Source organism: Cherax quadricarinatus, chromosome 71 (assembly GCF_038502225.1).
Source record: "Cherax quadricarinatus isolate ZL_2023a chromosome 71, ASM3850222v1, whole genome shotgun sequence".
Classification (NCBI taxonomy): domain Eukaryota; kingdom Metazoa; phylum Arthropoda; class Malacostraca; order Decapoda; family Parastacidae; genus Cherax; species Cherax quadricarinatus.
In genome coordinates, this window is record NC_091362.1 from 12425093 (window position 1) to 12452590 (window position 27498).

At 41.7% G+C, this 27498-nt stretch overlaps 1 protein-coding gene across 8 annotated transcripts in view; it reads right to left on the reverse strand.

The window, feature by feature from the left end:
• Positions 1 to 27498, reverse strand: part of LOC128700300 (ras-related protein Rab-11A) — an 86937-nt gene that overhangs the window by 26139 nt on the left and 33300 nt on the right. For all 8 annotated transcript variants that reach the window (XM_053793382.2, XM_053793388.2, XM_053793384.2 and 5 more), the window contains 2 exons: positions 9176 to 9380; positions 7080 to 7223 (listed from right to left, as the gene is read on the reverse strand). In XM_053793382.2, coding sequence (XP_053649357.1) covers positions 7080 to 7223; positions 9176 to 9380 — 349 coding nt within the window. The remainder of the gene's footprint in view (positions 1 to 7079; positions 7224 to 9175; positions 9381 to 27498) is intronic.

The window sequence follows — 27498 nt, forward strand, 5'->3', positions numbered from 1 at the left end:
TTTTATACAGTGCACACTGACCACACAGACCCATTCTCTCACATGTAGGCCTACCAGCTTTCTCCTGCTTGATTTGAAGCCACTAGAATTTTTGAGTATACAGTGGACCCCTGAGTTTCACGATTAATCCATTCCAGAGAGTCTGCTGAATGTTGAAATTGCTGAATGGCAAAACCATTTTCCCCATAAGAAATAATGGAAATAAAATTAATCCGTTCCAGACAAAAAAATATTAAAATAATTTTTTTTTTTCAAATTAAATAAAGATTTACATTCTGAAAACAATGAGAAATCAAGTACATACATATAAAAAATAACATTACATTTACCTTTACTGAAAACTTCTGGGTGGATGGAAGACGGGAGGAGGGGATAGGAGGAAGATGTACACTAGTTTGGAAGGAGAATCTCCTTCCATTAGAACTTCAGGTACCAAGTCCTTATTTGGGGTTACTTCCCTTCTTTGTTTTTTAAAGACACTGGGAACAACTTGAGAGTCACTGGACCCCTGTCGCACAAAATATCTGTCCAGATAGCTCTGTTTCTGGCGTTTCTTTAAGATTTGTCTGAAGTGGGACACAACACTGTCATTGTACATGTTGCCAATATGGCCTGCAATAGCTTTGTTAGGGTGAAGTTCATCCATAAATGTTTGCACTTCAGTCCACTTTGCACAAATGTTCTTAATCTTTGAAGAAGGCACTTTCCTCCATCTCTCTTCCTCCTCCTCTGCAGCAATTTCCTGAGCTATGATCTCTTGCTGTTGCAGATGAAGCTCTTGCAGCTCTTCAGTGGTTAGCTCTTCCCTGTGGTCCTCCACCAACTCATCCACATCCTCACCACCAACCCCAGGGACTTCCCCAATGCCACAATAGATCCCACAACTGGCATAGGTTCCTTAGGGTCAGCCCCTAAACCCTTCAAAATCCCTCTCTTGTACACATTCTGGCCACAATTTTCTAAAAGCAGAATTCAAAGTTTTGCAAGTCACTCCTTCCCAAGCCTTTCATATAAGGTTTATGCAAGTGAGAATATTGAAGTTATCTTTCCAGAACTCTCTTAGGGTCAATTCAGTGTCTGAGGTCACTTCAAAGCACTTTTGAAACACTGCTTTGGTGTACAGTTTTTTGAAGTTTGAAATGACCTACCGGTCCATGGGCTGGATGAGAGGAGTTGTATTAGGGGGAAGAACTTCACTGTGATGAAACTAAACTCCTCCACTACTTGCTCTTCAAAGTCTGGAGGATGAACAGGAGCAATGTCCATTACCAGGAGGCACTTGAGTGGCAATTTATTTTCCAGAAGGTATTTCTTCACACTTTACTAAATTTAAAGAGAGAAACTTTCGTTTTTCTTTTTGGGCCACCCCGCCTTGGTGGGATACGGCCGGTTTGTTGGAGGGAGGGGGGAGAAAAGAGAGAGCGAGAGAGAGCGAGAGAGAGAGAGAGCGAGAGAGAGCGAGAGCGAGAGAGAGCGAGAGAGAGCGAGAGAGCGAGAGAGAGCGAGAGCGCGCGCGAGAGAGAGAGAGCGCGAGAGAGAGAGAGAGAGCGCGAGAGAGAGAGAGCGCGAGAGAGAGAGAGAGCGCGAGAGAGAGAGAGCGCGAGAGAGAGAGAGAGAGCGCGAGAGAGAGAGCGCGAGAGAGAGAGCGCGCGAGAGAGAGCGCGAGAGAGAGAGAGAGAGCGAGAGAGAGAGAGAGAGCGAGAGAGAGCGAGAGAGAGCGAGAGAGAGCGAGAGAGAGCGAGAGAGAGCGAGAGAGAGCGAGAGAGAGCGAGAGAGAGCGAGAGAGAGCGAGAGAGAGCGAGAGAGAGCGAGAGAGAGCGAGAGAGAGCGAGAGAGAGCGAGAGAGAGCGAGAGCGAGAGAGAGCGAGAGCGAGCGAGCGAGAGCGAGCGAGAGAGAGCGAGAGAGAGCGAGAGAGAGCTGACCACTTCATCATGAGGAGCCAGTCTATCAGCATCCTGTCGGCCAACATTAGAGGTTTCATTACTAATGTTGGAGAGCTCACACATAGTTTTGTGAACACTCGACGTCCCGACATGATAGCTGTTGTTGAAACATTTTTGGATGACAGGACTCTAGAAAATTTTGCAAGAATTGCTGGCTACACCTCATGGATGAGAAGAGACAGGCAAGGGCAAGGAGGAGGTGTTGCTGTGTGCTTCTCTAAAAGTGTTCATGCCCAGCACATTGATATTGCTACCCCTACACATCTTGAAATGATGTTCTTCAAGCTCTGTATAAACACTAGTACCTCTATACTAGCATGTGCAATGTACAGACCTCAGTGGCAACATGCAGACCCCATCAACTTCCTAATGGAAAATATTGACTCCCTTCTGCTACAACACAACTGTCAACATATTATAATTGTTGGTGACCTCAACCAGCACCTTATACAGAGGGACTTTGATGACCTTGCAGTGTTTGACATGAGAAACTTTGTTGATTTCCCTACTCATATCTCTGGCTCCTCCCTTGACCCAGTAGTGAGTGATCTGGCAGAAGGCATAGCCACTTGTCAACCCCTCGGCTACGTTGGATCGTCTGACCACAAGGCTGTTTTTACGACACTTATGATCCCAACAGAACGAGGTGAGGAGTCCACACGCACAACCTGGCTATGGGAAAGAGGTAATTGGCCAGCCCTTTGCTCTGAGCTCGCCACCACCGATTGGAATGCTCTTCTCCAAGGGGATGTTGACAACCAAGTGAAAGCCTTCACTGGACACATCCTTAATCTACAACAAGAACACATTCCTCATCGGCAATATGTGACGAAGCCTACAGATCAGCCTTGGTTTGGCTTTCGTTGTAGAGAGGCTGCTACTGCTAAGTACAAAGCATGGCGAAGGTATGAGAGACATCCTACCACCTATAACAGGAACTTGCACACTCAAGCCTGTAGGCATATGGGTGACGTTCAAAAGTGGGCCATTGCTAAATGGGAGGTGGACACTAAAAGAAAGCTAGCATCAGGTAGGGTAGGCTCCAAAACCTGGTGGTCCCTGGTCAAGGACAGACAAGGTTATCTGCCTGATGAACTTATTCCACCTCTAAATCGACAGGATGGGACCACCTCTACTAGTAGTCAAGAGAAGGCGGACCTCTTTGCTGAACACTTTGCTACCAAAATGCAAGTTCCTGATCCAGCAAGGGACCCTCCTTGGCTAGCTGCAAGAACTGTTTCAAAACTGTCAGTGGTGACAATAAGGCAGGAGGAGGTGCATTTCCTTCTTAAATCGCTTGACCAAGAAAAGGCTGTGGGCCCAGACAAGTTGAGCCCAAGATTGTTGAGAAGATGTACAGACCAGCTAGCAGCACCTCTAACTCGCATCTTTCAGCACTGCCTAATACAGTGTAAATGGCCCTCTCTATGGAAAGAGACAAATGTAGTCCCTGTTCACAAAAAGAAGAGCAGAGCAGAAATCAGCAACTACAGACCAGTGTCACTCCTGTCAATCACTGGTAAGATCCTTGAGACAATAATCTCAAGACAAATGACAGTTTTTTGACTACCACTCACTACTTTGTGATCGTCAATATGGCTTCAGGAAAGGTTACTCTGCTGCTGATCTGTTAAACCTCTCCACTAAGTGGCACCAGTCACTGGATGAATCCAAAGTCAGCTGTGTGGTAGCACTGGACATTGCTGGTGCTTTTGACCGGGTGTGGCACCAGGGCCTCTTAGCAAAACTTCAAGCACTGGGAATTGCAGGCTCTACGCTATGTCTCCTCAGTGATTACCTTCATGGTAGATCTCTAAGTGTAGTTCTCAATGGAACGGAATCAGCAAGACATCCTATTGGGGCAAGTGTTCCACAAGGAAGCGTGCTGGGTTCATTGTTATGGAATGTCTACTTCAACGACCTTCTTCGTCTCATCCCAGAATCACATGCATATGCAGACGACTATACACTGACATTCACTTATCCAAGACAAGAAATGCCAGCTGCTCTAAGCTACATCAATCACCAGCTGAGAGCTACATCAGCTTGGGGAAATAGATGGCAAGTAACATTTGCACCTGAGAAAACACAAATGATGATCGTCTCTAGGCACCATGATGGTAATGCTGGTGCAGTAGTAAGGATGAATGGGAGGGTGTTGGCACCTGGAGAAGAAGTTGATATCCTTGGGGTGAAATTTAACTCCAAACTAACCATGAAGAACCATGTTGCAAATCTTGCAAACAAGGCAGCCAGGAAGCTTACAGCACTCCGCCGTATCTCGCATCTGCTTGACAGTAAGGGTTGCAAGATCCTGTACGAGGCACAAGTACGCTCACACCTTGAGTATGCTCCACTTTCTTGGTTTGCCTGCCCCCCCCCCCTCATCTGCGACTGCTTGACAGAGTAGAGAACAGAGCAAGACGTCTCATCTCTCGCCTGGACCCATCCTGGATAGATCTGTCATTTCAGCAGAGCCTTCAACATAGGAGGGATGTGGGTGGCCTTACTGTTATGTACAAGGCCAATATTGTCAAAATACCACACTTGGATCCACTTCGAGGACAGCGTGAAACAAGCTTTTATGCCACAAGACGGGCAGAAAGCAGCAACTTCACTCTGGCTGTACCCTTCTCCAGAACATCACTCCATCTGAGATCATACATACCCAGGATGACTCGAGTATGGAACACATTCGTACAGCATAATGATGTCAACGAGATAAAGTCAGTTGATCAAATGAAAATGCTGGCCCACAGATGGCTCCAACTTCATCCTGTTCCCTACTTGTATGTCTCATAACAATAAAAATGCTTTCAAATGAGCTTATGTAGGTAACAGCTCTTAGCTTGCCAATAAAGTTAGGAATCCTTAACCTGTAAATAGCTTGTCAATAAAGCTAGGGATCCTTAACCTTGTCAAACCCTGTGTAAAAAAAAAAAAAAAAATCTTCACACTGGGGCCAAACACTTCATTAAACCAGTCTAGGAAAATTCCCCTTGTGACCCATGCCTTATTGTTAGCCTTCCTCATCACACAAATTACTCTTGGTGACACTTTTTTTCTTGAATACTCTGGGATTTTCAGAGTGATACACCAGTAAAGGCTTCACTTTGCAATCCCCACTAGCATTACTACAAAACATGAGAGTAAGTCTATCCTTCATAGGCTTGTGTCCTGGGAGTGCCGTTTCCTCCTGCGTGATGTAGGTCCTCTTTGGCATTTTCTTCCAAAAGAGGCCTGTTTCGTCACAATTAAACACTTGTTGGGGTTTGAATTCTCCAGTGTCTATGCACTCCTTAAACTCCTGTACAAACTTCTCAGCTGCTTTTTTGTCAGAACTGGCAGCCTCACCATGCCTTATCACACTGAATGCCACTACGCTTCTTAAATCTCTCAAACCAACCTTTGCTGGCCTTTAAATCACAAGCATCACCACTCACTGCAGGCATTTTCTTTACGAGATCGTCATGCAACTGCCTTGCCTTTTCACATATTATCGACTGCATAATACTATCTCCTGCTAACTGTTTTTGGGTAATCCACACCAACAATAACCTTTGCGATCTCTTTTTTGTCAGCATATCTACCCCTTTTGCAACAACAGCACACTTTATTTCCTTTCCCTTCGCCACAATCGAAGTGATGGTTGAATGGGGTTTGCCACACATCCTGGCAAGTTCTGTAACATGCACTCCGCTCTCATATTTTTCAATAATTTCCTTCTTGAATTCGATCGTGTTCCTCGCTTTCTTTACCAAAGGGCTTGCACTAGCTTTCCTTGGGCCCATGGTGACTTATTTAGCAGTTGCAAGCACAAAAAACAATGGATTATTATGAAATGTATTGCATGAACCCGCGGGGTGATGGTCACGTGCTAGTAAACAATGGCACACTGAGTGTGAATGTGCGCTGTGACGAGCGGATGGGTACCGGATGGTCACTGAATCACGAGTCCAATCACGAACCGCGAGGCTAAATTTTGCCGAAAAAACATGCCGAAAGTCGGATTTCACGAAAGTCAATGCCGACGAAACTCAGGGGTCCACTATATATACGTCAAACACATTGGCTCATAAGACGTATATATATGACCGAAACCGTCAAAGGGTTAACTATTTTAAAGTGTGCAATTCTCTACTAGGGACTTGGACATCCAACAGGCTTAGGCAAGTGTGTTAGAAGTGGAGGCAAGTGGCTTTTATGATTTGAGGTGCTGTTGGAGTATGAGTTGGTTAACATTTATGAAAGGCTTCAGGGTAAACTGGTTTGCCATACTTGGAAGTTAGAGGTACAGTGACATCACTCTGAATGAGGGGTAGTGATGCTGCAATTCAGGTCATCTGAACTGTCATCAGCAGACTTCTGGCAACACAGCGACTGAGTGAATGACAGTGAAAGAATTTCTTCATTTTCAGTCACCCTACCTTGGAGGGAGACAGTGAGAAAAAAAAAATCAAGTCTAATGAGGAGTGTGTATCTGAAGCCCAAGAATCACAGTCATCCACCTTAGCCCAGTAGGCCACAGCAACCCTTTTCACAGACACTACAATGCACCAACAGCCAGAATTTATGCCAAGAAACAAATTCTGTTACATAACTGTACCTGATACATGTATTGTATGTTTTGACTATAACTTCACTGCATCTACCTGTGCCTAGTAGGGCCATATCAACCTTCTCCACAAACCATTTTTAGATCACTAAGTAATGAAAACTACAATGTAAGATATCAAAACCTTGTAATTTTGAAGAATCAATTTTTTTTTTTTTTTACAAAACCAAGAGCATAACCCTCTTTTCCCCATACATTTTTCAGAAATGTGATATGTGAGAGTCCACTATAAATCTTAACACAGCTGGACTAAAATAATAAATATGCATAAAAAAGGTCTAAGTAAATGCCTTACACAATAAAGACGGGAAACCTTACTAGTATTACGATTAGATATAAAAGTTCTTAAGCAATGAACATAAAAAAAAAAAATCACCAAAATTTAGAGGCAATCAGAAAAGCTAAAAAGTAGAGATGCAATCAGTGGCAGTCATGGGACTCTAATGGACACATCTAATAACAATGAACAATAAAAGGCTAAAGCAGCACCTGTTTGCTGAAAATCCAATGCCTCTCATACCTGTGAGGATGTTATGGAAGGCTGTCTCAACATTGGTGGAGTCCAACGCTGAAGTTTCAATAAAGGACAATCCCTCTTTCTCGGCAAATGCCTTGGCTTCCTCTGTGGGCACCGACCGTAAATGGCGCAAGTCTGATTTGTTACCTGCAAAATGAATATGCAATGATTAACTAAGCCTTTTTTTTTTCAACAAGTCGGCTGTCTCCCACCGAGGCAGGGTGACCCAAAAAAGAAAAAAATCCTTGAAAAGAAAATACTTTTATCATTCAACACTTTCATCTCACTCATACAATCACTGTCTTTGCAGAGGCACCCAGATACAACAGTTTAGAAGCATATATAACATACCCCTCCAAACTGCCAATATCCCAAACCCCTCCTTTAAAGGGCAGGCATTGTACTTCTCATTTCCAGTACTCAAGTCCGGCTATATAAAAATAACCGGTTTCCTTGAATCCCTTCACTAAATATTACCCCGCTCACACCCCAACAGCTCGTCAGGTCCCAAATACCATTCGTCTCCATTCACTCCTATCTAACACGCTCACACATGCTTGCTGGAAGTCCAAGCCCCTCACCCACAAAACCTCCTTTACCCCTCCCTCCAACCTTTTTGAGGATGACCCCAACCCTGCCTTCCTTCCCCAACAGATTTATATGCTCTCCAAGTCATTCTACTTTGATCCATTCTCTCAAAATGACCAAACCACCTCAACAACCCCTCTTCAGCCCTGACTAATACTTTTAGTAATTCTACACCTCCTTCTAATTTCCACACACTGAATTCTCTGCATAATATTTACACCACATATCCCTCCAAACCGCTAATATCCCGAACCCCTCACTCCAAAGGAGGGGTTCGGTATATTAGCGGTTTGGAGGGATATGTTGTGTATCTTTATACGTATATGCTTCTAAACTGTTGTGTTCTGAGCACCTCTGCAAAAACAGTGATTATGTGTGAGCGAGGTGAAAGTGTTGAATGATGATGAAAGTATTTTCTTTTTGGGGATTTTTTCTTTCTTTTTGGGTCACCCTGCCTCAAAAAAAATTGCCTTTAGACAGGACATTTCCACTGCCTCCAATTGCCCACTCGCTGCAGCATTTACAACCCAAACTTCACACCCATATAAGTGTTGGTATCACTATACTTTCATACATTCCCTTCTTTGCCTCCATGGATAACTTTTTTTTTTGTCTCCACAGACACCACAACACACCACTCACCCTTTTTTCTTCATCAATTCTATGGTTAACCTCATCCTTCATAAACCCATCTGCTGACAAGTCAACTCCCAAATATATGAAAACATTCACTTCTTCCATACTCCTCCTCTCCAATGTGATATTTAATTTTTCTTTATCTAAATCATCTGATACCCTCATCACCTTACTCTTATCTATGCTCACTTTCAACTTTCTACCTTTACACACCCTCCCAAACTCGTCCACTAACCTTTGTAACTTTTCTTTGGAATCTCCCATAAGCACAGTATCATCAGCAAAAAGTAACTTTGTCAACTTCCATTTTGTATTTGATTCCCCATAATTTAATCCCACCCCACTCCCGAACACCCTAGAATTTACTTTTTACAACCCTATCTATAAATATATTAACAACCATGGTGACATTACATATCCCTGTCAAACAGTATGCATCCTTCCAATTCAGTGGCACACTGGTATACATACAATATAACAGTGTGCAATTGATGGGCAGGAGGTATACCTGTCTCATGAAGTCAACCTCTCCATGAATTACTCGACATACACACACGCATATTTAAATTGCACCAAAGTGGATAGGCCACTTATCTCTAAAACCCCACCTACCCCTCCACCCTCCCAAACCTTTCTAACATTCCATCCTTACCCATCCTCCTTCCTCCCCCATCTTACCAAAGCTCTTGTCAGAACCTCGTTGACCTCGTCATAGATAAAAAAAAAAGCAGCATATTTACAATGGCATAAGAACAAAAATGCTTGGAGAACACTAAACTTTCTGACCTGCTGCTTAGTGAGAATGGTGTATTGTAGGTAGGTATGTATACTATATATAGATAGCTAAATGAACTGAAATAAGTTTAATAACTTACCTACAAGCATGATGACAATATTTTGATCAGCATGATCTCTAAGTTCTTTCAGCCAACGTTCTACATTGGTATATGTGAGCAATTTGGCAATGTCATACACCAAGAGAGCACCTACAGCTCCCCTATAGTAGGCTGACGTGATGGCTCGATACCTCTCCTGTCCTGCAGTGTCCCAAATTTGTGCCTTTATGGTCTTTCCATCCACCTGAAAAAAATAAAGTATATAAAATATTAAGTATCTCCATGGGGACGTGGAACAGAATTCTTCCGCCATGCGTGTTGTAAGAGGCGACTAAAATGTCAGGAGCAAGGGGCTAGGAACCGTTTCTCCTGTATACATTACTAAATTTAAAAAAGAGAACCTTTCATTTTTCTTTTTAGGTCACCCTGCCATGGTGGGAAATGGCTGGTTTGTTGAAGGAAGAAAAAAAAAAAAAAAGATTAAGTACAACCTTAGAACACACATCACCTTTTGAATATTTCTTGAAATGTTCAAATAAGGGGTAGCATTCATGTAATCTTAACTGCATCCTATCCCACCTAGAAAGGATACCCAAACAATAAAAATTTACCAGTAGTGACCCCCCCCTCACACATCACTCCACTCCCTCTGCTTTCCACTGTTTTTCACATATCCCAAAACTCAAGCTTGTCTAAGCTGTGTCCCAGAGTTGCTTTGATACATGAATACTCACATGTACAAAATACTTTTTCAACTACTTTTACTTAATTTACTTGAATTCTTTGGTGCTCCCATATTATGTACGTACTATGATTTCTCACTTTCCACCAGCATGTCAAATAATGATAAAGGCACAATACCACGACTGGAACAATACACAAATAACCCACACAAAGGAGACAACCTGATCATCATCATGGCCAGACTTGGACCTTAACTAGTCAAATCTTATATTCACACAGATTAGCCATTGAATGCCAGAGTACAAACCTCTCAACATCTTTGAAGTCCTCCTTGAAAGTGATTCCTCTTGATGCAATGCTCCCACAACACCACCCAAAATGCTTCAGATTCAAGGTGGGTTAGTAAACTAGCCTTATTTCTATGCAACTGCCAACATTATTTATGTTGGCAATTGCATTTGGGCTGTAATGACACATTAGCCTCCCTACAAAACTAAGTTTGTGATGATTTCACTGAAGAACTTCATGACCCTCAAGACCTCACATATAATGACCTATGCCTGATGGTTATGCAAAACTGGTTATCAGATTGGAGGAAGTATGGAGGAAGTGAATGTATTTAGATATTTAAGAGTCAGCACTGGTTTGGTAATGGAGTTGTGGATGAGTGGAACAAACTCCCGAGTACAGTTATATTGGCTAAAACGTTGTGTAGTTTTAAAAATAGGTTAGATAAATACACGAGTGGGTGTTGGTGGGCGTGCGTTGGACCTGACTAGCTTGTGCTAAGTCTGATGCCTTGCTCCTTCCATAAGTGGAAGTGACCTGACTAGGTGGGTCATTGAGCTAATCTGTGGGTGGGTGGGTGGGTGGGGCATGGACCTGCTTTGCATGGGTCAATAGGCCTGCTGCAGTGTTCCTTCTTTATGTTCTTATGTACTGTACCAACACTATAAAAGATGAGTGGGGATTATGTATTTCAGAATTGTGATGTCTGTACACTTACACAGAGAACTGCTGAAATCATCAATGATACATTATAATTATTAGGATTGAAGTGAAAACAAGAATCTGGTAATTATTCCTATATACAAGTGTAAAGTAAAAGGACAAGTGCAATATATACAAGTGACCATCAGCAATGGTAGAGGAATTCACCAGAGATAAGAGCCTACATCAAACATATTCCCTGGAGATCTGAATCTTCTAAATGTTAAATGAAAGATAGAAGACAGCATTATTGTACCAAAAACAGTACTTGGAAGTATATTAGCATCCCCAACACACACAAACATTCATCCTCCCACCCCATCTCCACACACACACAACCCCAACTAATTTCCACTCCCCCATAACCCCGCCTACATAACCACAACCCCCCACATACAGACAGACTTATATGCATCTAGTGGACCTAGTGGCAATCAGTGAAGCGGTGGGGCCAGTAAGAAGATGTATATTAATTTTTCTAAACTACAGAATGCTAACAGTAGTAGTAGTAGTAGTAAACAAAACCAAATCTAGCCTAAGCAAAACAAAATGTTCAATATCCAAGGCAAGGTCTTGGAACCTTTACTGTTTCTCACCCTCACAGCAGATTGATAAAAATATCTAGCCACAGCTTCATATAATCCTTTGAAAGCAATACCAAAATAAGAAAAAGTTGTGCCTCAGTAGAAGACAGAAAAGGGGTAAGCAGATGTCAACTAAGTCTTCAATGGACAATAGAAAATAACTATGCTCAATACTGAAAGACTGAAGAACTCAAAAAGAGTATACGAGACAAAACACAGGGAACTAAAAGAATCTATAAAAGACTTGTACATAATGTCAGTTTATTGTTTTTAACACATCGGCCATTTCCCACCAAGTCATATGTTGTATCACTTAGAAAACTCAATAAAACAAATGCTGCAAACACCAGAAAATTAACAGGGTTGATAATGAGAAATATCAGTTCAAGAAAAATACCTGTAATGCCTATGGTAACACTATACAAATCACGTGTGCTCTCTCGTTTACAATACTGTTTGGTGTCGATTGTTCAAGGCAGGAAATATCAGTTGGGGAAAAGTGTCAAGACTGTGTATTGCCTGCTTAGAGTCAATTAATTGTTTAAACCACTGGAAATGCCTCAGAGTACTTGGAATAAACTCTTTGGAGTGACTGGGAGAAAATTTATACATGATAGATATTCATAGTCCAAGTCACAAATCAGCACAAAACCATAATGTACTAAGGTAAGAGATGTGGGAGAAGTGCAAAACAGCCCCAGTGAAAAGCAGGGAAGCCACGGGTACAAAAAAAAAAAAAACTGTCAATGTCTGGGTACAAAGACCATTCACTCTGCTGCCACTAGAATTCAGAAATATTGGTAGAACAAGTGTAGAGATTTGTTAGAAGCTGGGTCACTATCCCTGCCAAGTGCTATTGATATTGTAATAATGTTGGTAGAATTACCGACAATATATAAAGTAAAAGGACGCAAGTGCAACTAATGTGACATTTTTATTGTGGCAACGTTTCGCTCTCCAGGAGTTTTGACAAGCAGTTACAGCTTGACAAAGCTCCTGGAGAGCAAAACGTTGCCACAGTAAAAATGTCACATTAGTTGCACTTGTGTCCTTTTACTTTACATGCTATTGCTATTGGTGGTCCACCAACAGCAAAAATCTGAATGAACAGAAAATCAGGATTAAAAGCCTGGCCCCAAAACTTCTAAAATGGTCATCACACATAAGACCTGAATGAGTGATAGAAAATTGTGAGAAGGTACAACATGACATATGTGCAAGGAGATAAATTTATTAGTTTGTGTGGAAATGGAATTATGTGAACATAAAACTATGCATGATGAACAAGTAAATTAACTGGGCATTCTAATGCAGTGGACCCTCAGGTAAAGGTGTCATTGGTTAGCGTCAAAACCGGATAACGGCTCACTTTGGCGTAAAAATATTGGCTCGGCTAATGCCAAATAACTCGGGTAAGGGTTAAGGGCCTGACTCCATGTACAGCCAGTGTGCCATTGTTTACAAAGCCAAGGAGGACGATTCCACACGTACATGCAATATATTTTGTATTATTCCATTGTTTTTAGTGCTTGTAACTGCTAAATAAGCCACCGTGGGCCCCAAGAAAGCTTCTAATACCAACCCTGCGGTAAAAAGGGTAAGAAATACTATTCAATTAAAGAGATACGTAATCGCAAAGTACGAGAGTGGAGTGCATATCTCAGAGTTGGAAAGGTTATATAACAAGCCCCATTCAACCATCACCACTATCTTGGCCAACAAAATTGCAACCAAGGAAGCTGTTGTTGCAAAAGGTGCAAGTATGCTTACAAAACAGAGATCGCAAATACTTGAAAATGTGGAGAGACTGTTGTTGGTGTGGATAAATGAGAAACAATTATCAGGATAGTGTTTCTTAGTCAATAATATGTAAAAAGGCAAGGAAGTTGCATGATGATCTCATTAAGAAAATGCCTCCAAATAGTGCTGTTATTGAAGAATTTAAGGCTGGCAAAGGCTGGTTTGAGAGATTTAAGAATCATAGTGGCATACACAGTGTGATAAGGCATGGTGAGGCTGCCAGTTCTGACAAAAAAGAGGCTGAAAAATATGTGCATGACTAAGGAGTACATAGACACTGAAAAATTAAAACAACAAGTGTTCAATTGTGACAAAACAGCCTGTTCTGGAAGAAAATGCCAAACAGGACCTACATTACTCTGGAGGAAAAAGACACTCCCAGGACACAACCCTATGAAAGACAGGCTAACACTAATGTTTTGTAGTAATGCTAGTGGGGACTGCAAAGTGAAGCCTTTACTCGTGTATCACTCTGAAACTTCCAGTGTTTTCAAGAAAAACTATGTCATCAAGACTAAATTGTGTGTGATGTGAAGAGCAAACAGTAAGGCATGGGTCACTAGGGACATTTTCCTTGACTGGTTCTATGACATGTTTGGTCCCTCTGTGAAAAAGTACCTTCTGGAAAATAAATTGTCACTCGAGTGCCTCCTGGTAATGGACAATGCTCCTGCTCATCCTCACAACTTACAAGAGCAAATTGCGGGGGAGTTGAGCTTCATCAAGGTGAAGTTTTTTGCTTCCTAATACCACTCCTCTCCTCCAGCCCATGGACCAGCAGGTCATTTCAAACTTCAAAAAAAACTGTACACCAAAGCAGTGTTTCAAAAGAGCTTTGAAGCGACCTCAGACACTGAACTGACCATAAGAGAATTCTGGAAAATTCACTTCAGTATCCTCAGTTGCATAAACCTTATAAGTAAGGCTTGGGAGGGAGTGACTTGCAGGACTTTGAACTCTGCTTGGAGAAAATTGTGGCCAGAATGTGTACAAGAGAGGGATTTTGAAGGGTTTGGGGCTAACCCTCAGGAGACTCTGCCAGTTGTGGAATCTATTATGGCACTGGGGAAGTCCATGGGGTTGGAGGTTAGTGGCGAGGATGTGGAATCGTTGGTGGAGGACAACAATGAAGAGCTAACCACTACAGAGCTGCAAGAGCTTCAGGTGCAACAGCAACAGATCACAGCTCAGGAATTTGCTTCAGAGGAGGAGGAAGAGAGACAGAGGAAGTTGCCTTCGTCAAAGATTAAGGAAATGTGTACAATGTGGACAAAGTTGCAAGCATTTATGGATGAATATTATTCTGAAACAGCTGTTGCAAGCCGTATTGGCAACATGTACAATGACACTCGTGTCCCATTTTAGGGAAATCTTAAAGGGACACAAGAAACAGAGCTCTTTGGACAAATATTTTGTGCGACATGGGTCCAGTGACTCAAGCTCGTCATAGTGGCATTAAAAAACAAAGAAGGGAGGTAGCTTCAGAAAAGAACTTGGTACCTGAAGTCTTCATGGAAGGGGATTCCCCTTCCAAACAACAGAACACCTTCATCCTCTCCCCTCCATCCGTTTCATCACTCATCAACAAGTCTACAATAAAGGTAAGTGTCATTTCATTATTGTTTATTGTGCATGTATCATTGTTTTCTGTGTAGGGAAATGTATATTTCATGTAAAAAAAATGATTTTGTTTAATACTTTTGGGTGTCTGGAACAGATTAATTGGATTTCCATTATTTCTTATGGGGAAAATTAATTTGACTAAAGGCTAAATCAGTTAAAGGCTAGCTCTCTGGAACTGATTCATGGCATTACCCGAGGGTTCAATGTACTTGAGAATGTGCTCATTTTAAATCAGGGTCTGATACCAGTACAGGAGAGTCCCACTTACACAGCAGGTTAGGTTCCGGGCTACCGCTGAAAAGCGAGAATCACTGTAAAGTGAAACTTGGCCTTTATTTTTCACTTTCACTTTCGAAGAGGTATATGGTAGGTTTAAAAATGTAGTGTTAGTGTGTTCAGCAGAAGTTTGTGGTTACAGGAAGGTGGGTGCGGGAGGGAAGAGGAGCGATTGGTGGAGTGATGATGTAAAGAGAATAGTAAGGGAGAAAAAGTTAGCATATGAGAAGCTTTTACGAAGTAGAAGTGATGCAAGGAGGGAAGAGTATATGGAGAAAAAGAGAGGTTAAGAGTGGTGAAGCAATGTAAAAAGAGAGCAAATGAGAGAGTGGGCGAGATGTTATCAACAAATTTTGTTGAAAATAAGAAAGTTTTGGAGTGAGATTAACAAGTTAAGGAAGTCTAGAGAACAAATGGATTTGTCAGTTAAAAATAGGAGAGGAGAGTTATTAAATGGAGAGTTAGAGGTATTGGGAAGATGGAGGGAATATTTTGAGGAATTGTTGAATGTTGATGAAGATAGGGAAGCTGTGATTTCGTGTATAGGGCAAGGAAGAATAACATCTTGTAGGAGTGAGGAAGAGCCAGTTGTGAGTGTGGGGGAAGTTCGTGAGGCAGTAGGTAGAATGAAAGGGGGTAAGGCAGCTGGGATTGATGGGATAAAGATAGAAATGTTAAAAGCAGGTGGGGATATAGTTTTGGAGTGGTTGGTGCAATTATTTAAAAAATATATGGAAGGAGGTAAGGTACCTAGGGATTGGCAGAGAGCATGCATAGTTCCTTTGTATAAAGGCAAAGGGGACAAAAGTGTGTGCAAAAATTATAGGGGGATAAGTCTGTTGAGTATACCTGGTAAAGTGTATGGTAGAGTTGTTATTGAAAGAAAGAAAGAGTAAGACGGAGAATAGGATAGCAGATGAACAAGGAGGCTTTAGGAAAGGTAGGGGGTGTGTGGACCAGGTGTTTACAGTGAAACATATAAGTGAACAGTATTTAGATAAGGCTAAAGAGGTTTTTGTGGCATTTATGGATTTGGAAAAGGTGTATGACAGGGTGGATAGGAGGGCAATGTGGCAGATGTTGCAGATGTATGGTATAGGAGGTAGGTTACTGAAAGCAGTGAAGAGTTTTTACGAGGATAGCGAGGCTCAAGTTAGAGGGTGTAGGAAAGAGGGAGATTATTTCCCTGTAAAAGTAAGCCTTAGACAAGGATGTGTGATGTCACCGTGGTTGTTCAATATATTTATAGATGGGGTTCTAAGAGAAGTAAATGCGAGGGTCTTGGCAAGAGGTGTGGAGTTAAAAGATAAAGAATCGCACATAAAGTGGGAGTTGTCACAGTTGCCCTTTGCTGATGACACTGTGCTCTTGGGTGATTCTGAAGAGAAGTTGCAGAGGTTGGTGGATGAATTTGGTAGGGTGTGTAAAAGAAGAAAATTGAAAGTGAATACAGGAAAGAGTAAGGTTATGAGGATAACAAAAAGATTAGGTGATGAAAGATTGGATATCAGATTGGAGGGAGAGAGCATGGAGGACGTGAATTTATTCGGATATTTGGGAGTGGACGTGTCAGCGGCTGGGTCTATGAAAGATGAGGTGAATCACAGAATTGATGAGGGGAAAAGGGTGAGTGGTGCACTTAGGAGTCTGTGGAGACAAAGAACTTTGTCCTTGGAAGCAAAGAGGGAAATGTATGAGAGTACAGTTTTACCAACGCTCCTGTATGGGTGTGAAGCATGGGTGATGAATGTTGCAGCGAGGAGAAGGCTGGAGGCAGTGGAGATCTCATGTCTGAGGGCAATGTGTGGTGCGAATATAATGCAGAGAATTCGTAGTTTGGAAGTTAGGAGGAGGTGCGGGATTGTCAAAACTGTTGTCCAGAGGGCTGAGGAAGGGTTGTTGAGGTGGTTCGGACATGTAAAGAGAATGGAGCAAAACAGGATGACTTCAAGAGTGTATCAGTCTGTAGTGGAAGGAAGGCGGGGTAGGGGTTGGCTTAGGAAAGGTTGGAGGGAGGGGGTAAAGGAGGTTTTGTGTGCGAGGCATGCGTGAGCGTGTTTGATAGGAGTGAATGGAGACAAATGGTTTTTAATACTTGACGTGCTGTTGGAGTGTGAGCAAAGTAACATTTATGAAGGGATTCAGGGAAACCGGCAGGCCGGACTTGAGTCCTGGAGATGGGAAGTACAGTGCCTGCACTCTGAAGGAGGGGTGTTAATGTTGCAGTTTAAAAACTGTAGTGTAAAGCACCCTTCTGGCAAGACAGTGATGGAGTGAATGATGGTGAAAGTTTTTCTTTTTCGAGCCACCCTGCCTTGGTGGGAATCGGCCAGTGTGTTAAAAAAAAAAAAAAAATGCCTGATAACAAGTTCACATTATCATATACAGTGGGCCCCCACCTAACGTTGGCATCACATAACGTTAAATCCGCGTAGCGATACATTTTATCGCTAAAATTTTGCCTCGCATACCGCTAAAAAACTCGCTCAACGCGATTCGTCCGAGACGCGTCTATGAGCGGCCTGAGCCAGTCTCACTTGTTCCGCCGGTGACATTGTTTACAAGCCAGCCTCCGCGGTAACATCCAAGCATACAATCGGAACATTTCGTATTATTACAGCGTTTTTAGTGATTTTACCTGCAAAATAAGTGACCATGGGCCCCAAGAAAGCTTCTAGTGCCAACCCTACAGGAATAAGGATGAGAATTACTGGGGAGATGAAGAAAGAGATCATTGCTAAGTATGAAAGTGGAGTGTGTGTCTCCGAGCTGGCCACTTTGTATAGTAAACCCCAATCAACCATCGCTACTATTGTGTCCAAGAAAATGGCAATCAAGGAAGCTGTTCTTGCCAAAGGTGCAACTTTGTTTTCGAAACAGAGATCGCAAGTGATAGAAGATGTTGAGAGACTGTTATTGGTGTGGATAAATGAAAAACAGATAGCATCTCTCAAGCGATCATAAGTGAAAAGGCTAGGAAGTTGCAGGAGGATTTAATTAGAAAAATGCCTGCAACTAATGATGATGTGATTGAATTTAAGGCCAGCAAAGGTTGGTTTGAGAGATTTAAGAAGCGTAGTGGCATACATGGTGTGATAAGGCATGGTGAGGCTGCCAGTTCGGACCACAAAGCAGCTGAAAAATATGTGCAGGAATTCAAGGAGTACATAGACAGTGAAGGACTGAAACCTGAACAAGTGTTTAATTGTGACGAAACAGGCCTGTTTTGGAAGAAAATGCCAAGCAGGACCTACATTACTCAGGGGGAAAAGGCACTCCCAGGACATAAGCCTATGAAAGACAGACTTACTCTGTTAATGTGTGCCAATGCTAGTGGTGATTGCAAAGTGAAGCCTTTATTAGTGTATTACTCTGAAACTCCAAGAGCGTTCAGGCAAAAGAATATCCTCAAGGCTAATTTGTGTGTGCTGTGGAGGGCAAACAGTAAGGCATGGGTCACTAGGAACTTTTTCTATGACTGGTTACACCAAGCATTTGCCCCCAATGTGAAAAATTACCTAACTGAAAAGAAATTAGACCTTAAGTGCCTCCTGGTGTTAGACAATGCCCCTGGTCATCCTACAGACTCGGCAAAGCAACTTTGTGGAGACATGAGCTTCATTAAGGTCAAGTTTTTGCCTCCTAATACCACTCCTCTCCTGCAGCCCATGGACCAGCAGGTCATTGCAAACTTCAAAAAACTCTACACAAAAGCTCTGTCTGAAAGGTGCTTTGTAGTGACCTCAGAAACTCAATTGACTCTAAGAGAGTTTTGGAGAGATCACTTTAATATCCTCAATTGTGTAAACCTTATAGGTAAGGCTTGGGAGGGAGTGACTAAGAGGACCTTGAACTCTGCTTGGAAGAAACTGTGGCCAGAATGTGTAGACCAAAGGGATTTTGAAGGATTTGAGGCGAACCCTGAGAGGCGTATGCCAGTTGAGGAATCAATTGTGGCATTGGGGAAGTCCTTGGGGTTGGAGGTTAGTGGGGAGGATGTGGAAGAGTTGGTGGAGGAGGACAATGAAGAACTAACCACTGATGAGCTGCTAGATCATCTTCAACAGCAAGAGGCCACACCTGAGGAAACTGCTTCGGAGGAGGGGAGAGAGAAATTGAAGAAGTTGCCTACTTCAAAGATTAAGGAAATCTGTGCAATGTGGCTTAAAGTGCAAACCTTTATGGATGAAAATCACCCTCAGACAGCTGTTGCAAGCCGTGTTGGCAACCTGTACACTGACAGTGTTGCGAACCACTTTAGGAAAGTCATAAAGGAACGAGAGGTACAGACCTCTATGGACAGATATGTTGTGCGACAGAAGTCCAGTGACTCTGAAGCTGGTCCTAGTGGCATTAAAAGAAGAAGGGAAGTAACCCCAGAAAAGGACTTGACACCTCAAGTCCTAATGGAAGGGGATTCCCCTTCTAAACACTAAGACCATCAACACACTCCCCTCCTCCCATCCCATCAATCATCACCAGATCTTCTGTAAAGGTAAGTGTCATGTAACTGTGCATGTCTTCTTCAGTTTGTGTGTATTAAAAAAACTTTTTTTTCATACTTTTGGGTGTCAGGAACGGATTAATTTGATTTCTATTATTTCTCATGGGGAAAATTAATTCGCATAACGATAATTTCACCTAACATTGAGCTCTCAGGAACGGATTAATAGCGTTATGCGAGGGTCCACTGTACAGTAGAACCTTAAGATATTCGTACATCCCTATATTCATACAACTCGATATTTCCCCAACTTTTTCGAGGAAACTTTTACTGTACGTATTTGGATGTTGCCCTGATATTCGACCTAAACAAAACACTGCATCTGGAATAAGTCTGATGAAAACAAAGCATCACACGCACAGTCTCTTGTCACCTTTCATTTGTTAAGCACTTCATACAAGCTCCATGACACTTTGTAATTTCATTGATATTCTGTGGTGTTTTTTAAACATTTTCATTGAAAATAAGTAATGATGGCCTCAAAAATGAGAGCAATGATCCAAACAAACCTAAAAGGAAAGCAGTTAGAATAACAAAGTGCAAGAAGAATTCACTGAACATTGGGAAAAGAGGAACATGTGTATCGGACCTGGTCACTCAATATATGGTGAAATCCACCATATTATCCATATTGAAAAATAAAGAGGCAATAAAAGGGGCTGATGTGGCAAAAGGAGTGAAAATTTTTGCTGTGTAAAGGTCGCAGATAATTGAAGACATGGAAAAAATTTTTGTTAATGTGGATTAACAAAAAACAACTGGCCGGTGACAGTGTTTCCAAAAGAATAATTTATGTGAAAGCAAAGCAGTTAGTGATCTTCGGTGAGACACCTCAGTAAACAAGTGCTGAAAGTGACGAATTTAAGGCAAGTAGGGGGCTGGTTTAATAGGGTTAAAAGAGAGGAGTGGCATGGGGAGGCTGCCAGTGCTAACAGTTATTTCTCAACAAACTTTTAATTGTGATGAAATCGGCCTCTTTTGGAAAAGAATGCTTAAGAGAACCTACATCACACAAGAAGTAAACTCATTACCAGGACATAAGCCCATGAAAGACAGGTTAACACTCTTATGGTGTGGTAATGCTTATGGGGGACTACAAAATTTAACCAATGCTAGTCTACCACTCCGAAAATTCAAGGGTGTTCAAGAAAAATAGTGATAAAAAGTAAACTCAGTGTAATGTGGAAGGCTAATAGTAAAGCTTGAGTAACAAGGCAGTTCTTCACGGAGTGGATACATGAATTGTTTGCCCCTAGTGTGAAGCAGTACCTTGCAGGAAAAAAACTTACCAATAAGGGCACTTCTGGTAATGGACAATGCTCCTGCTCACCCCTCCTAACAAATTGTGACCAGACGTGTGTCAGAGATTTTGAAGGCTTTGAGGCAGAGCTTGTAGTGGTCAGTGGTCAGTCGTCACGTGAGGTCACAGACCCTGAGCTGCTTTGGGGATTAGCGTGGACGGTTACAAAGCATGGCTTGCTTCTGCAGTGTTTTAAAAATTGAGGTTGGAGAGTTGAAGGAGGAGGTCTTGCTTCTCCAGGAGGAGATTAGGAGGCTGAAGGTCCACCTCAATGGGTCTGGGAGAGAGTGTGAGGTGGCTGGAGTTGTGGGGAATGAGGCTTCTAGCAGTGAGGTGCAGTCTGTCTCTCACTGTGAGGAGGCTGTAGTTGGGGAGGTAGCAACGGCTACCAGCAGTGAGGTGCAGTCCAGCACCTGCTACAAGTGGCGAGTGGTTCACAGTAATGGGAGGCGCATCAGAGTAAGGAAAGTTAAGAGTGAAGATCTGAAGGCAGGAAATCGCTTCTCTGTTCTTCAGGATGATTGTACTTCAGTGGCCAGTGAAGGTAAGGGTACTACTGCCCCTGCTAATGGAGGTAAGCGCATTCTTGTGGTTGGTGACTCTCAGGTAAGATATATTGACCATGCTTTTTGTAATAGGAATAAGAAGATGAGAGATAGAGTGTGCTTCCCTGGAGCTGGTGTTGGGGACATTGTCAACAGGCTGGATAATATCATGTCAGGTAATGGGAACAAGCCCATTATCTGTCTCAGTGCTGGTGGAAATGATATTGGGAAGGGTAGGAGAGAAGAGCTGCTAGATAAGTACAGGTCAGCTATAGATTTCATTAAGTCTAAGGGAGGGATCCCAATCATATGTAGCATCTTGCCTAGAAGGGGAGTAGGAAATGAATGGTTGTCTAGGGCAATTGGTGTAAATTGCTGGCTAGACAGATACTGCAAGGAACTTGCAATCCCATTCATTGACAACTGGAACAACTTTTATGGCAAACATGATATGCATGCAAGGGATGGGGTACATCTCTCTGGGGCAGGGGTGGTAGCACTTGCAGACTCGATTGAGAAGGCCATTGGTGAAATGCCTATGATTTTAAACTGATGGAAGATAGAGGTATGGGTGTGTGTGGGAAACAAGCAGGTTGCAACACTTGGGTTGGAAACGGTAAATGTATAAAAGGCATTCAGCATGAAGTTATAAATAAAGACAATAGATCAGGTCAGCAAACAAAGGGGACAGCAGAGGGCAGCAAGGGACTAGCTCCCTTAAGGTTTACTATACTAATAGCAGGAGTGTAAGAAATAAGATAGATGAGCTAAGATTAATTGCAAGTGCAGGAAACATAGATATTATTGCTATAACAGAGACCTGGCTCAATCTGAAAGATAGAGAGATGCCCTCTGAATGTCACATACAAGGCTATAAATTATTCCACACTGACAGGGTCAACAGGAAAGGTGGTGGAGCAGCGATGTATGTCAGAGACAATTTAAATTGTTGTGTTAGACAATATATTAAATTAGAAGCGTCAGCCACTGAATCTCTTTGGTTACAGCTTCTCGAGGGCCGAGAAAAACTAATTTTGGGTGTGATTTACAGGGCCCCAAATCTTGATAGGGAGTGCAGTAAACTTCTATGGGACGAAATTCGTAAGGCATCTACATACGAAAATGTGCTAATGGGAGATTTCAACTATAGCAGATTGACCGGAGCAATTTGACAGGAAATTTAGAGTCAGGTGACTTTCTTGATACGATCCAGGATTGTTTTTTAAAACAGTTTGTGACAGAGCCAACTAGGGGAAATAACCTCCTTGACTTGGTTCTTGCCAGTAGGGAAACACTAATTAATAATCTTCAGGTTAATGATGAGCTTGGGGAAAGTGATCACAAATCACTCAGTTTTAATATATCATGGAATTCCCCTAATAATGGCAATCAAGTCTCCATCCCTGACTTTCGCTTGGCTGATTTCATAGGACTGAAAAATTACTTAGGTGGGCTGAACTGGAATGGCCTGACTAAGGGTCAGGTAGGTGGTGATGGTTGCCGATATGATGCTTTCCAGGGCATAGTTCTAGCTGCTCAGTCAAATTATGTTCCAAATAGGGAAATCAGATCAAACAAAAATGATCCTAAATGGATGAACAATAGATTAAAATATCTAATTGGTCAAAAGAGAGGCATATATAGGCAAATCAAAAGAGGAGAGGGGCAATTAAGAAATCGATATATTCAGTTAGAGAGAGAAATAAAAAAGGGAATTAGAAAAGCAAAAAGAGATTATGAGGTTAAAGTTGCAAGAGAATCGAAGACTAACCCAAAAGGATTCTTTCAGGTATACAGAAGTAAGATCAGGGACAAGATAGGCCCACTCAAAAGTTCCTCGGGTCAGCTCACTGACAGTGATAAGGAAATGTGTAGAATTTTTAACACATACTTCCTCTCAGTTTTTACACAGGAGGATACCAGCGATATTCCAGTAATGATAAATTATGTAGAACAGGACGATAATAAACTGTGCACGATTAGGGTCACAAGTGACATGGTCCTTAGGCAAATAGATAAATTAAAACCTAACAAATCCCCAGGCTCTGATGAACTGTATGCAAGGGTTCTAAAGGAATGTAAAGAGGAGCTTAGCACACCTTTGGCTAATCTTTTCAACATATCACTACAAACTGGCATGGTGCCAGATAAGTGGAAAATGGCAAATGTGATACCTATTTTCAAAACAGGTGACAGGTCCTTAGCTTCGAACTATAGACCAATAAGCCTAACCTCCATAGTGGGAAAATTTATGGAATCAATAATTGCCAAGGCAGTTCGTAGCCACCTTGAAAAGCATAAATTAATCAACGAATCTCAGCATGGTTTTACAAAGGGGCGTTCCTGCCTTACGAATTTATTAACTTTTTTCACTAAGGTATTTGAGGAGGTAGATCATGGTAATGAATATGATATTGTGTATATGGACTTCAGTAAGGCTTTTGACAGGGTCCCACATCAGAGACTATTGAGGAAAATTAAGGCACATGGAATAGGAGGAGAAATTTTTTCCTGGGTAGAGGCATGGTTGACAAATAGGCAGCAGAGAGTTTGCATAAATGGGGAGAAATCAGAGTGGGGAAGCGTCACGAGCGGTGTTCCACAGGGGTCAGTGTTGGGCCCCCCTGCTGTTCACAATCTACATAAACGACATAGATGAGGGCATAAAGAGCGACATCGGCAAGTTTGCCGATGACACCAAAATAGGCCGTCGAATTCATTCTGACGAGGACATTCGAGCACTCCAGGAAGATTTGAATAGACTGATGCAGTGGTCGGAGAAGTGGCAGGTGCAGTTTAATATAGACAAATGCAAAGTTCTAAATGTTGGACAGGACAATAACCATGCCACATATAAACTAAATAATGTAGATCTTAATATTACGGATTGCGAAAAAAATTTAGGAGTTCTGGTTAGCAGTAATCTGAAACCAAGACAACAGTGCATAAGTGTTCGCAATAAAGCTAATAGAATCCTTGGCTTCATATCAAGAAGCATAAATAATAGGAGTCCTCAGGTTGTCCTTCAACTCTATACATCCTTGGTTAGGCCTCATTTAGATTATGCTGCACAGTTTTGGTCACCGTATTACAGAATGGATATAAATTCTCTGGAAAATGTACAAAGGAGGATGACAAAGTTGATCCCATGTATCAGAAACCTTCCCTATGAGGATAGACTGAGGGCCCTGAATCTGCACTCTCTAGAAAGACGTAGAATTAGGGGAGATATGATTGAGGTGTATAAATGGAAGACAGGAATAAATAAAGGGGATGTAAATAGTGTGCTGAAAGTATCTAGCCTAGACAGGACTCGCAGCAATGGTTTTAAGTTGGAAAAATTCAGATTCATGAAGGATATAGGAAAGTACTGGTTTGGTAATAGAGTTGTGGATGAGTGGAACAAACTCCCAAGTACCGTTATAGAGGCCAGAACGTTGTGTAGCTTTAAAAATAGGTTGGATAAATACATGAGTAGATGTGGGTGGGTGTGAGTTAGACCTTATAGCTTGTGCTACCAGGTCGGTTGCCGTGTTCCTCCCTTAAGTCAATGTGACCTGACCTGACTAGGTTGGGTGCATTGGCTTAAGCCGTTAGGAGACTTGGACCTGCCTCGCATGGGCCAGTAGGCCTTCTGCAGTGTTCCTTCGTTATGTTCTTATATTATTTTTCTGGGTCAGTCCATGGGTTTGGAAATGGACGATGAGGATGCAGAGGAGCTGGTGGAGGATCACAAGAATGAGATCACCACAGAAGAACTTCAAGACCTGCACAAGGAGCAGCAAGAAGTGGCTGAGGAAATTTCTTCAGAGAAGGAAAGCAGTAAGGGCAACATTTCTACTGTAGAAATTAATGAACTGTTACCATTGGGCTCAACACAGTGCCTGGTGGAAAAATGGCATCCTAACATTGTTGTGAATAGAAGAATCAACCTGTTCATTAACAATGTTGTTGACCAATTTAGAAAAATTTTGAAGTCATCAAAAGCAGACAACATTGGACAGCTTCTTACCAAAGAAAAAAAAGCAAATGTTAGTCAATCCCTATCATCTTCAAGTGCTACTGGAGACAGAAAAAGAGAAAAATTACCAGATATGAAGTTTCCTGATGTTTTTATGGAAGGTGACACCCTTTCCAAACAATAACATCTCTTCACCTTCCTCTTAGGTAATCAGCACTCCTCAGTAAAGGTAAAGTGCAGTTAAATTTTAATTTATTTCAGGTACTTATTGTTTTTATAGTTTTCGTGTACGATTTTATGCATGCAAATATGTATTATACAGGTTTAAATAAGCAATATTTTTTCACTTAAAATGTTTTAAAATTGGTAATTTTTTGGGGTCTGGAATGGATTAACAATTTACATTATTTCTTACAGGAAAAACTGATTCAATATTCGTACAACTTGCTATTTGAACAGCCTCCTGAAACGGATTAAGTTTGAATATCGAGGTACTACTATATTAACCCTTTCAGGGTTTCCAACGTACTAGTACGGCTTACGCTCCAGGGTTATTGACGTTCTAGTACGTGCAAATTCTAATGCCTTCAAATCTAGCGAGAGAAAGCTGGTAGGCCTACATATGAAAGAATGGGTTTGTGGGGTCAGTGTGCACAGTATTAAAAAAAATCCTGCAGCACACAGTGCATAATGAGGAAAAAAAACTTTGTGTTTTTGGTTTAAAACAGTAAATTTGCACTGTATTTTCATATGGTATCTATGGTTGTATTCTAGTTTTTCTGGTCTCATTTTATAAAATGGAAGACATATTACAGAAATTGAATTGATTTTGATTGGTTTCACAATGAAAAGTACCTTGAAATTGAGCTCAAAGTAGCAGAAATGTTCGATTTTTGCCAAAGTTCAAAAGTAAAATCATGCCATGCATCGTCAACTGGTGAGTAATATTCTTTCACGAGTGCGTTGATATTATTTATACCATTTCTACACTAATGCAGTAGTCTGTATAACAGTAAATCTTTTGTTTTTTGTGAGAATAAAAACACAAAGTGGAAAGCAAAAGAAATGTAAGAGGGGCATGGGGATGTGACTAATGAACAGAGGAAATGTTATTTTAGTGCCAGGAATGTCGGTCTTGTTTATTCTGGACCCTATTTGGAAATTGGCATCTTTTGAAATTTGTGTGAAATTGGCAAAATTGCTAATTTCTGACCACTTTACTGGATAGTTGAAATTGATAAGTGGGTGGTTTCTTGTTGTCATTCGACAGAGAAAATGGAGTTCTAGTGAAATAGTTAAGATTTTCGTCGACTAGTACACTAGAATTGTTCGAAAATAGGGCTCAAAGTGGGCGAAATCACCAATGTGTAAACATCGCTGAGACCGCTAACTTTGCAAGAGCATAATTCCGTAAGTTTTCCATCAAATTTCATACTTTTGGCGTCATTATGACCAGGAAAAGATTCTCCATCTTTTCATAAGATTTTTTTTTTTCCCGAAAAATTTTCGACCCTGACAACAAGTTTAGGAGAGGGCCTCTCGACCCTGAGAACAAGTTTAGGAGAGGGCCTCTCGACCCTGAGAACAAGTTTAGGAGAGGGTCTCTCAACCCTGAGAACAGTTTAGGAGAGGGCCTCTCAACCCTGAAAGGGTTAACCCCTTGAGGATCCATGCTGTAGTTCTAAGGCTTTGAAGCCAGGGTCAGTGCCTGCCGTTGTACTACGTCATAAGCTCAGCTGCGAGCAATAAATTTGAGCCTAGATATGAGAGAATGAGACTATGTGGTAAGTGTGCCCCATATAAAAAAAATCCTGCAGAAAAAAAAAAAAAGCAAGCCGTGTTTTTGGATTAAAACAGTGACTGTGGTGCATTTTCTTATGGTTGTATTTCAGGTTTTTTTAGTCTCATTTGATAGAATGGAAGCCATATTACAGAAATAGAGATGATTTTGATTGGTTTTAGGAGTGAAAATAGCTTGAAATTGATCTCAAAGTAGTGGAAATGTTCAATTTTTGCCGATGTTCAAGAGTACAGTAAACAAATCACATCGTGTGTCCAATACATGTCAAATGGTGGATCTAATGTACATTCACGA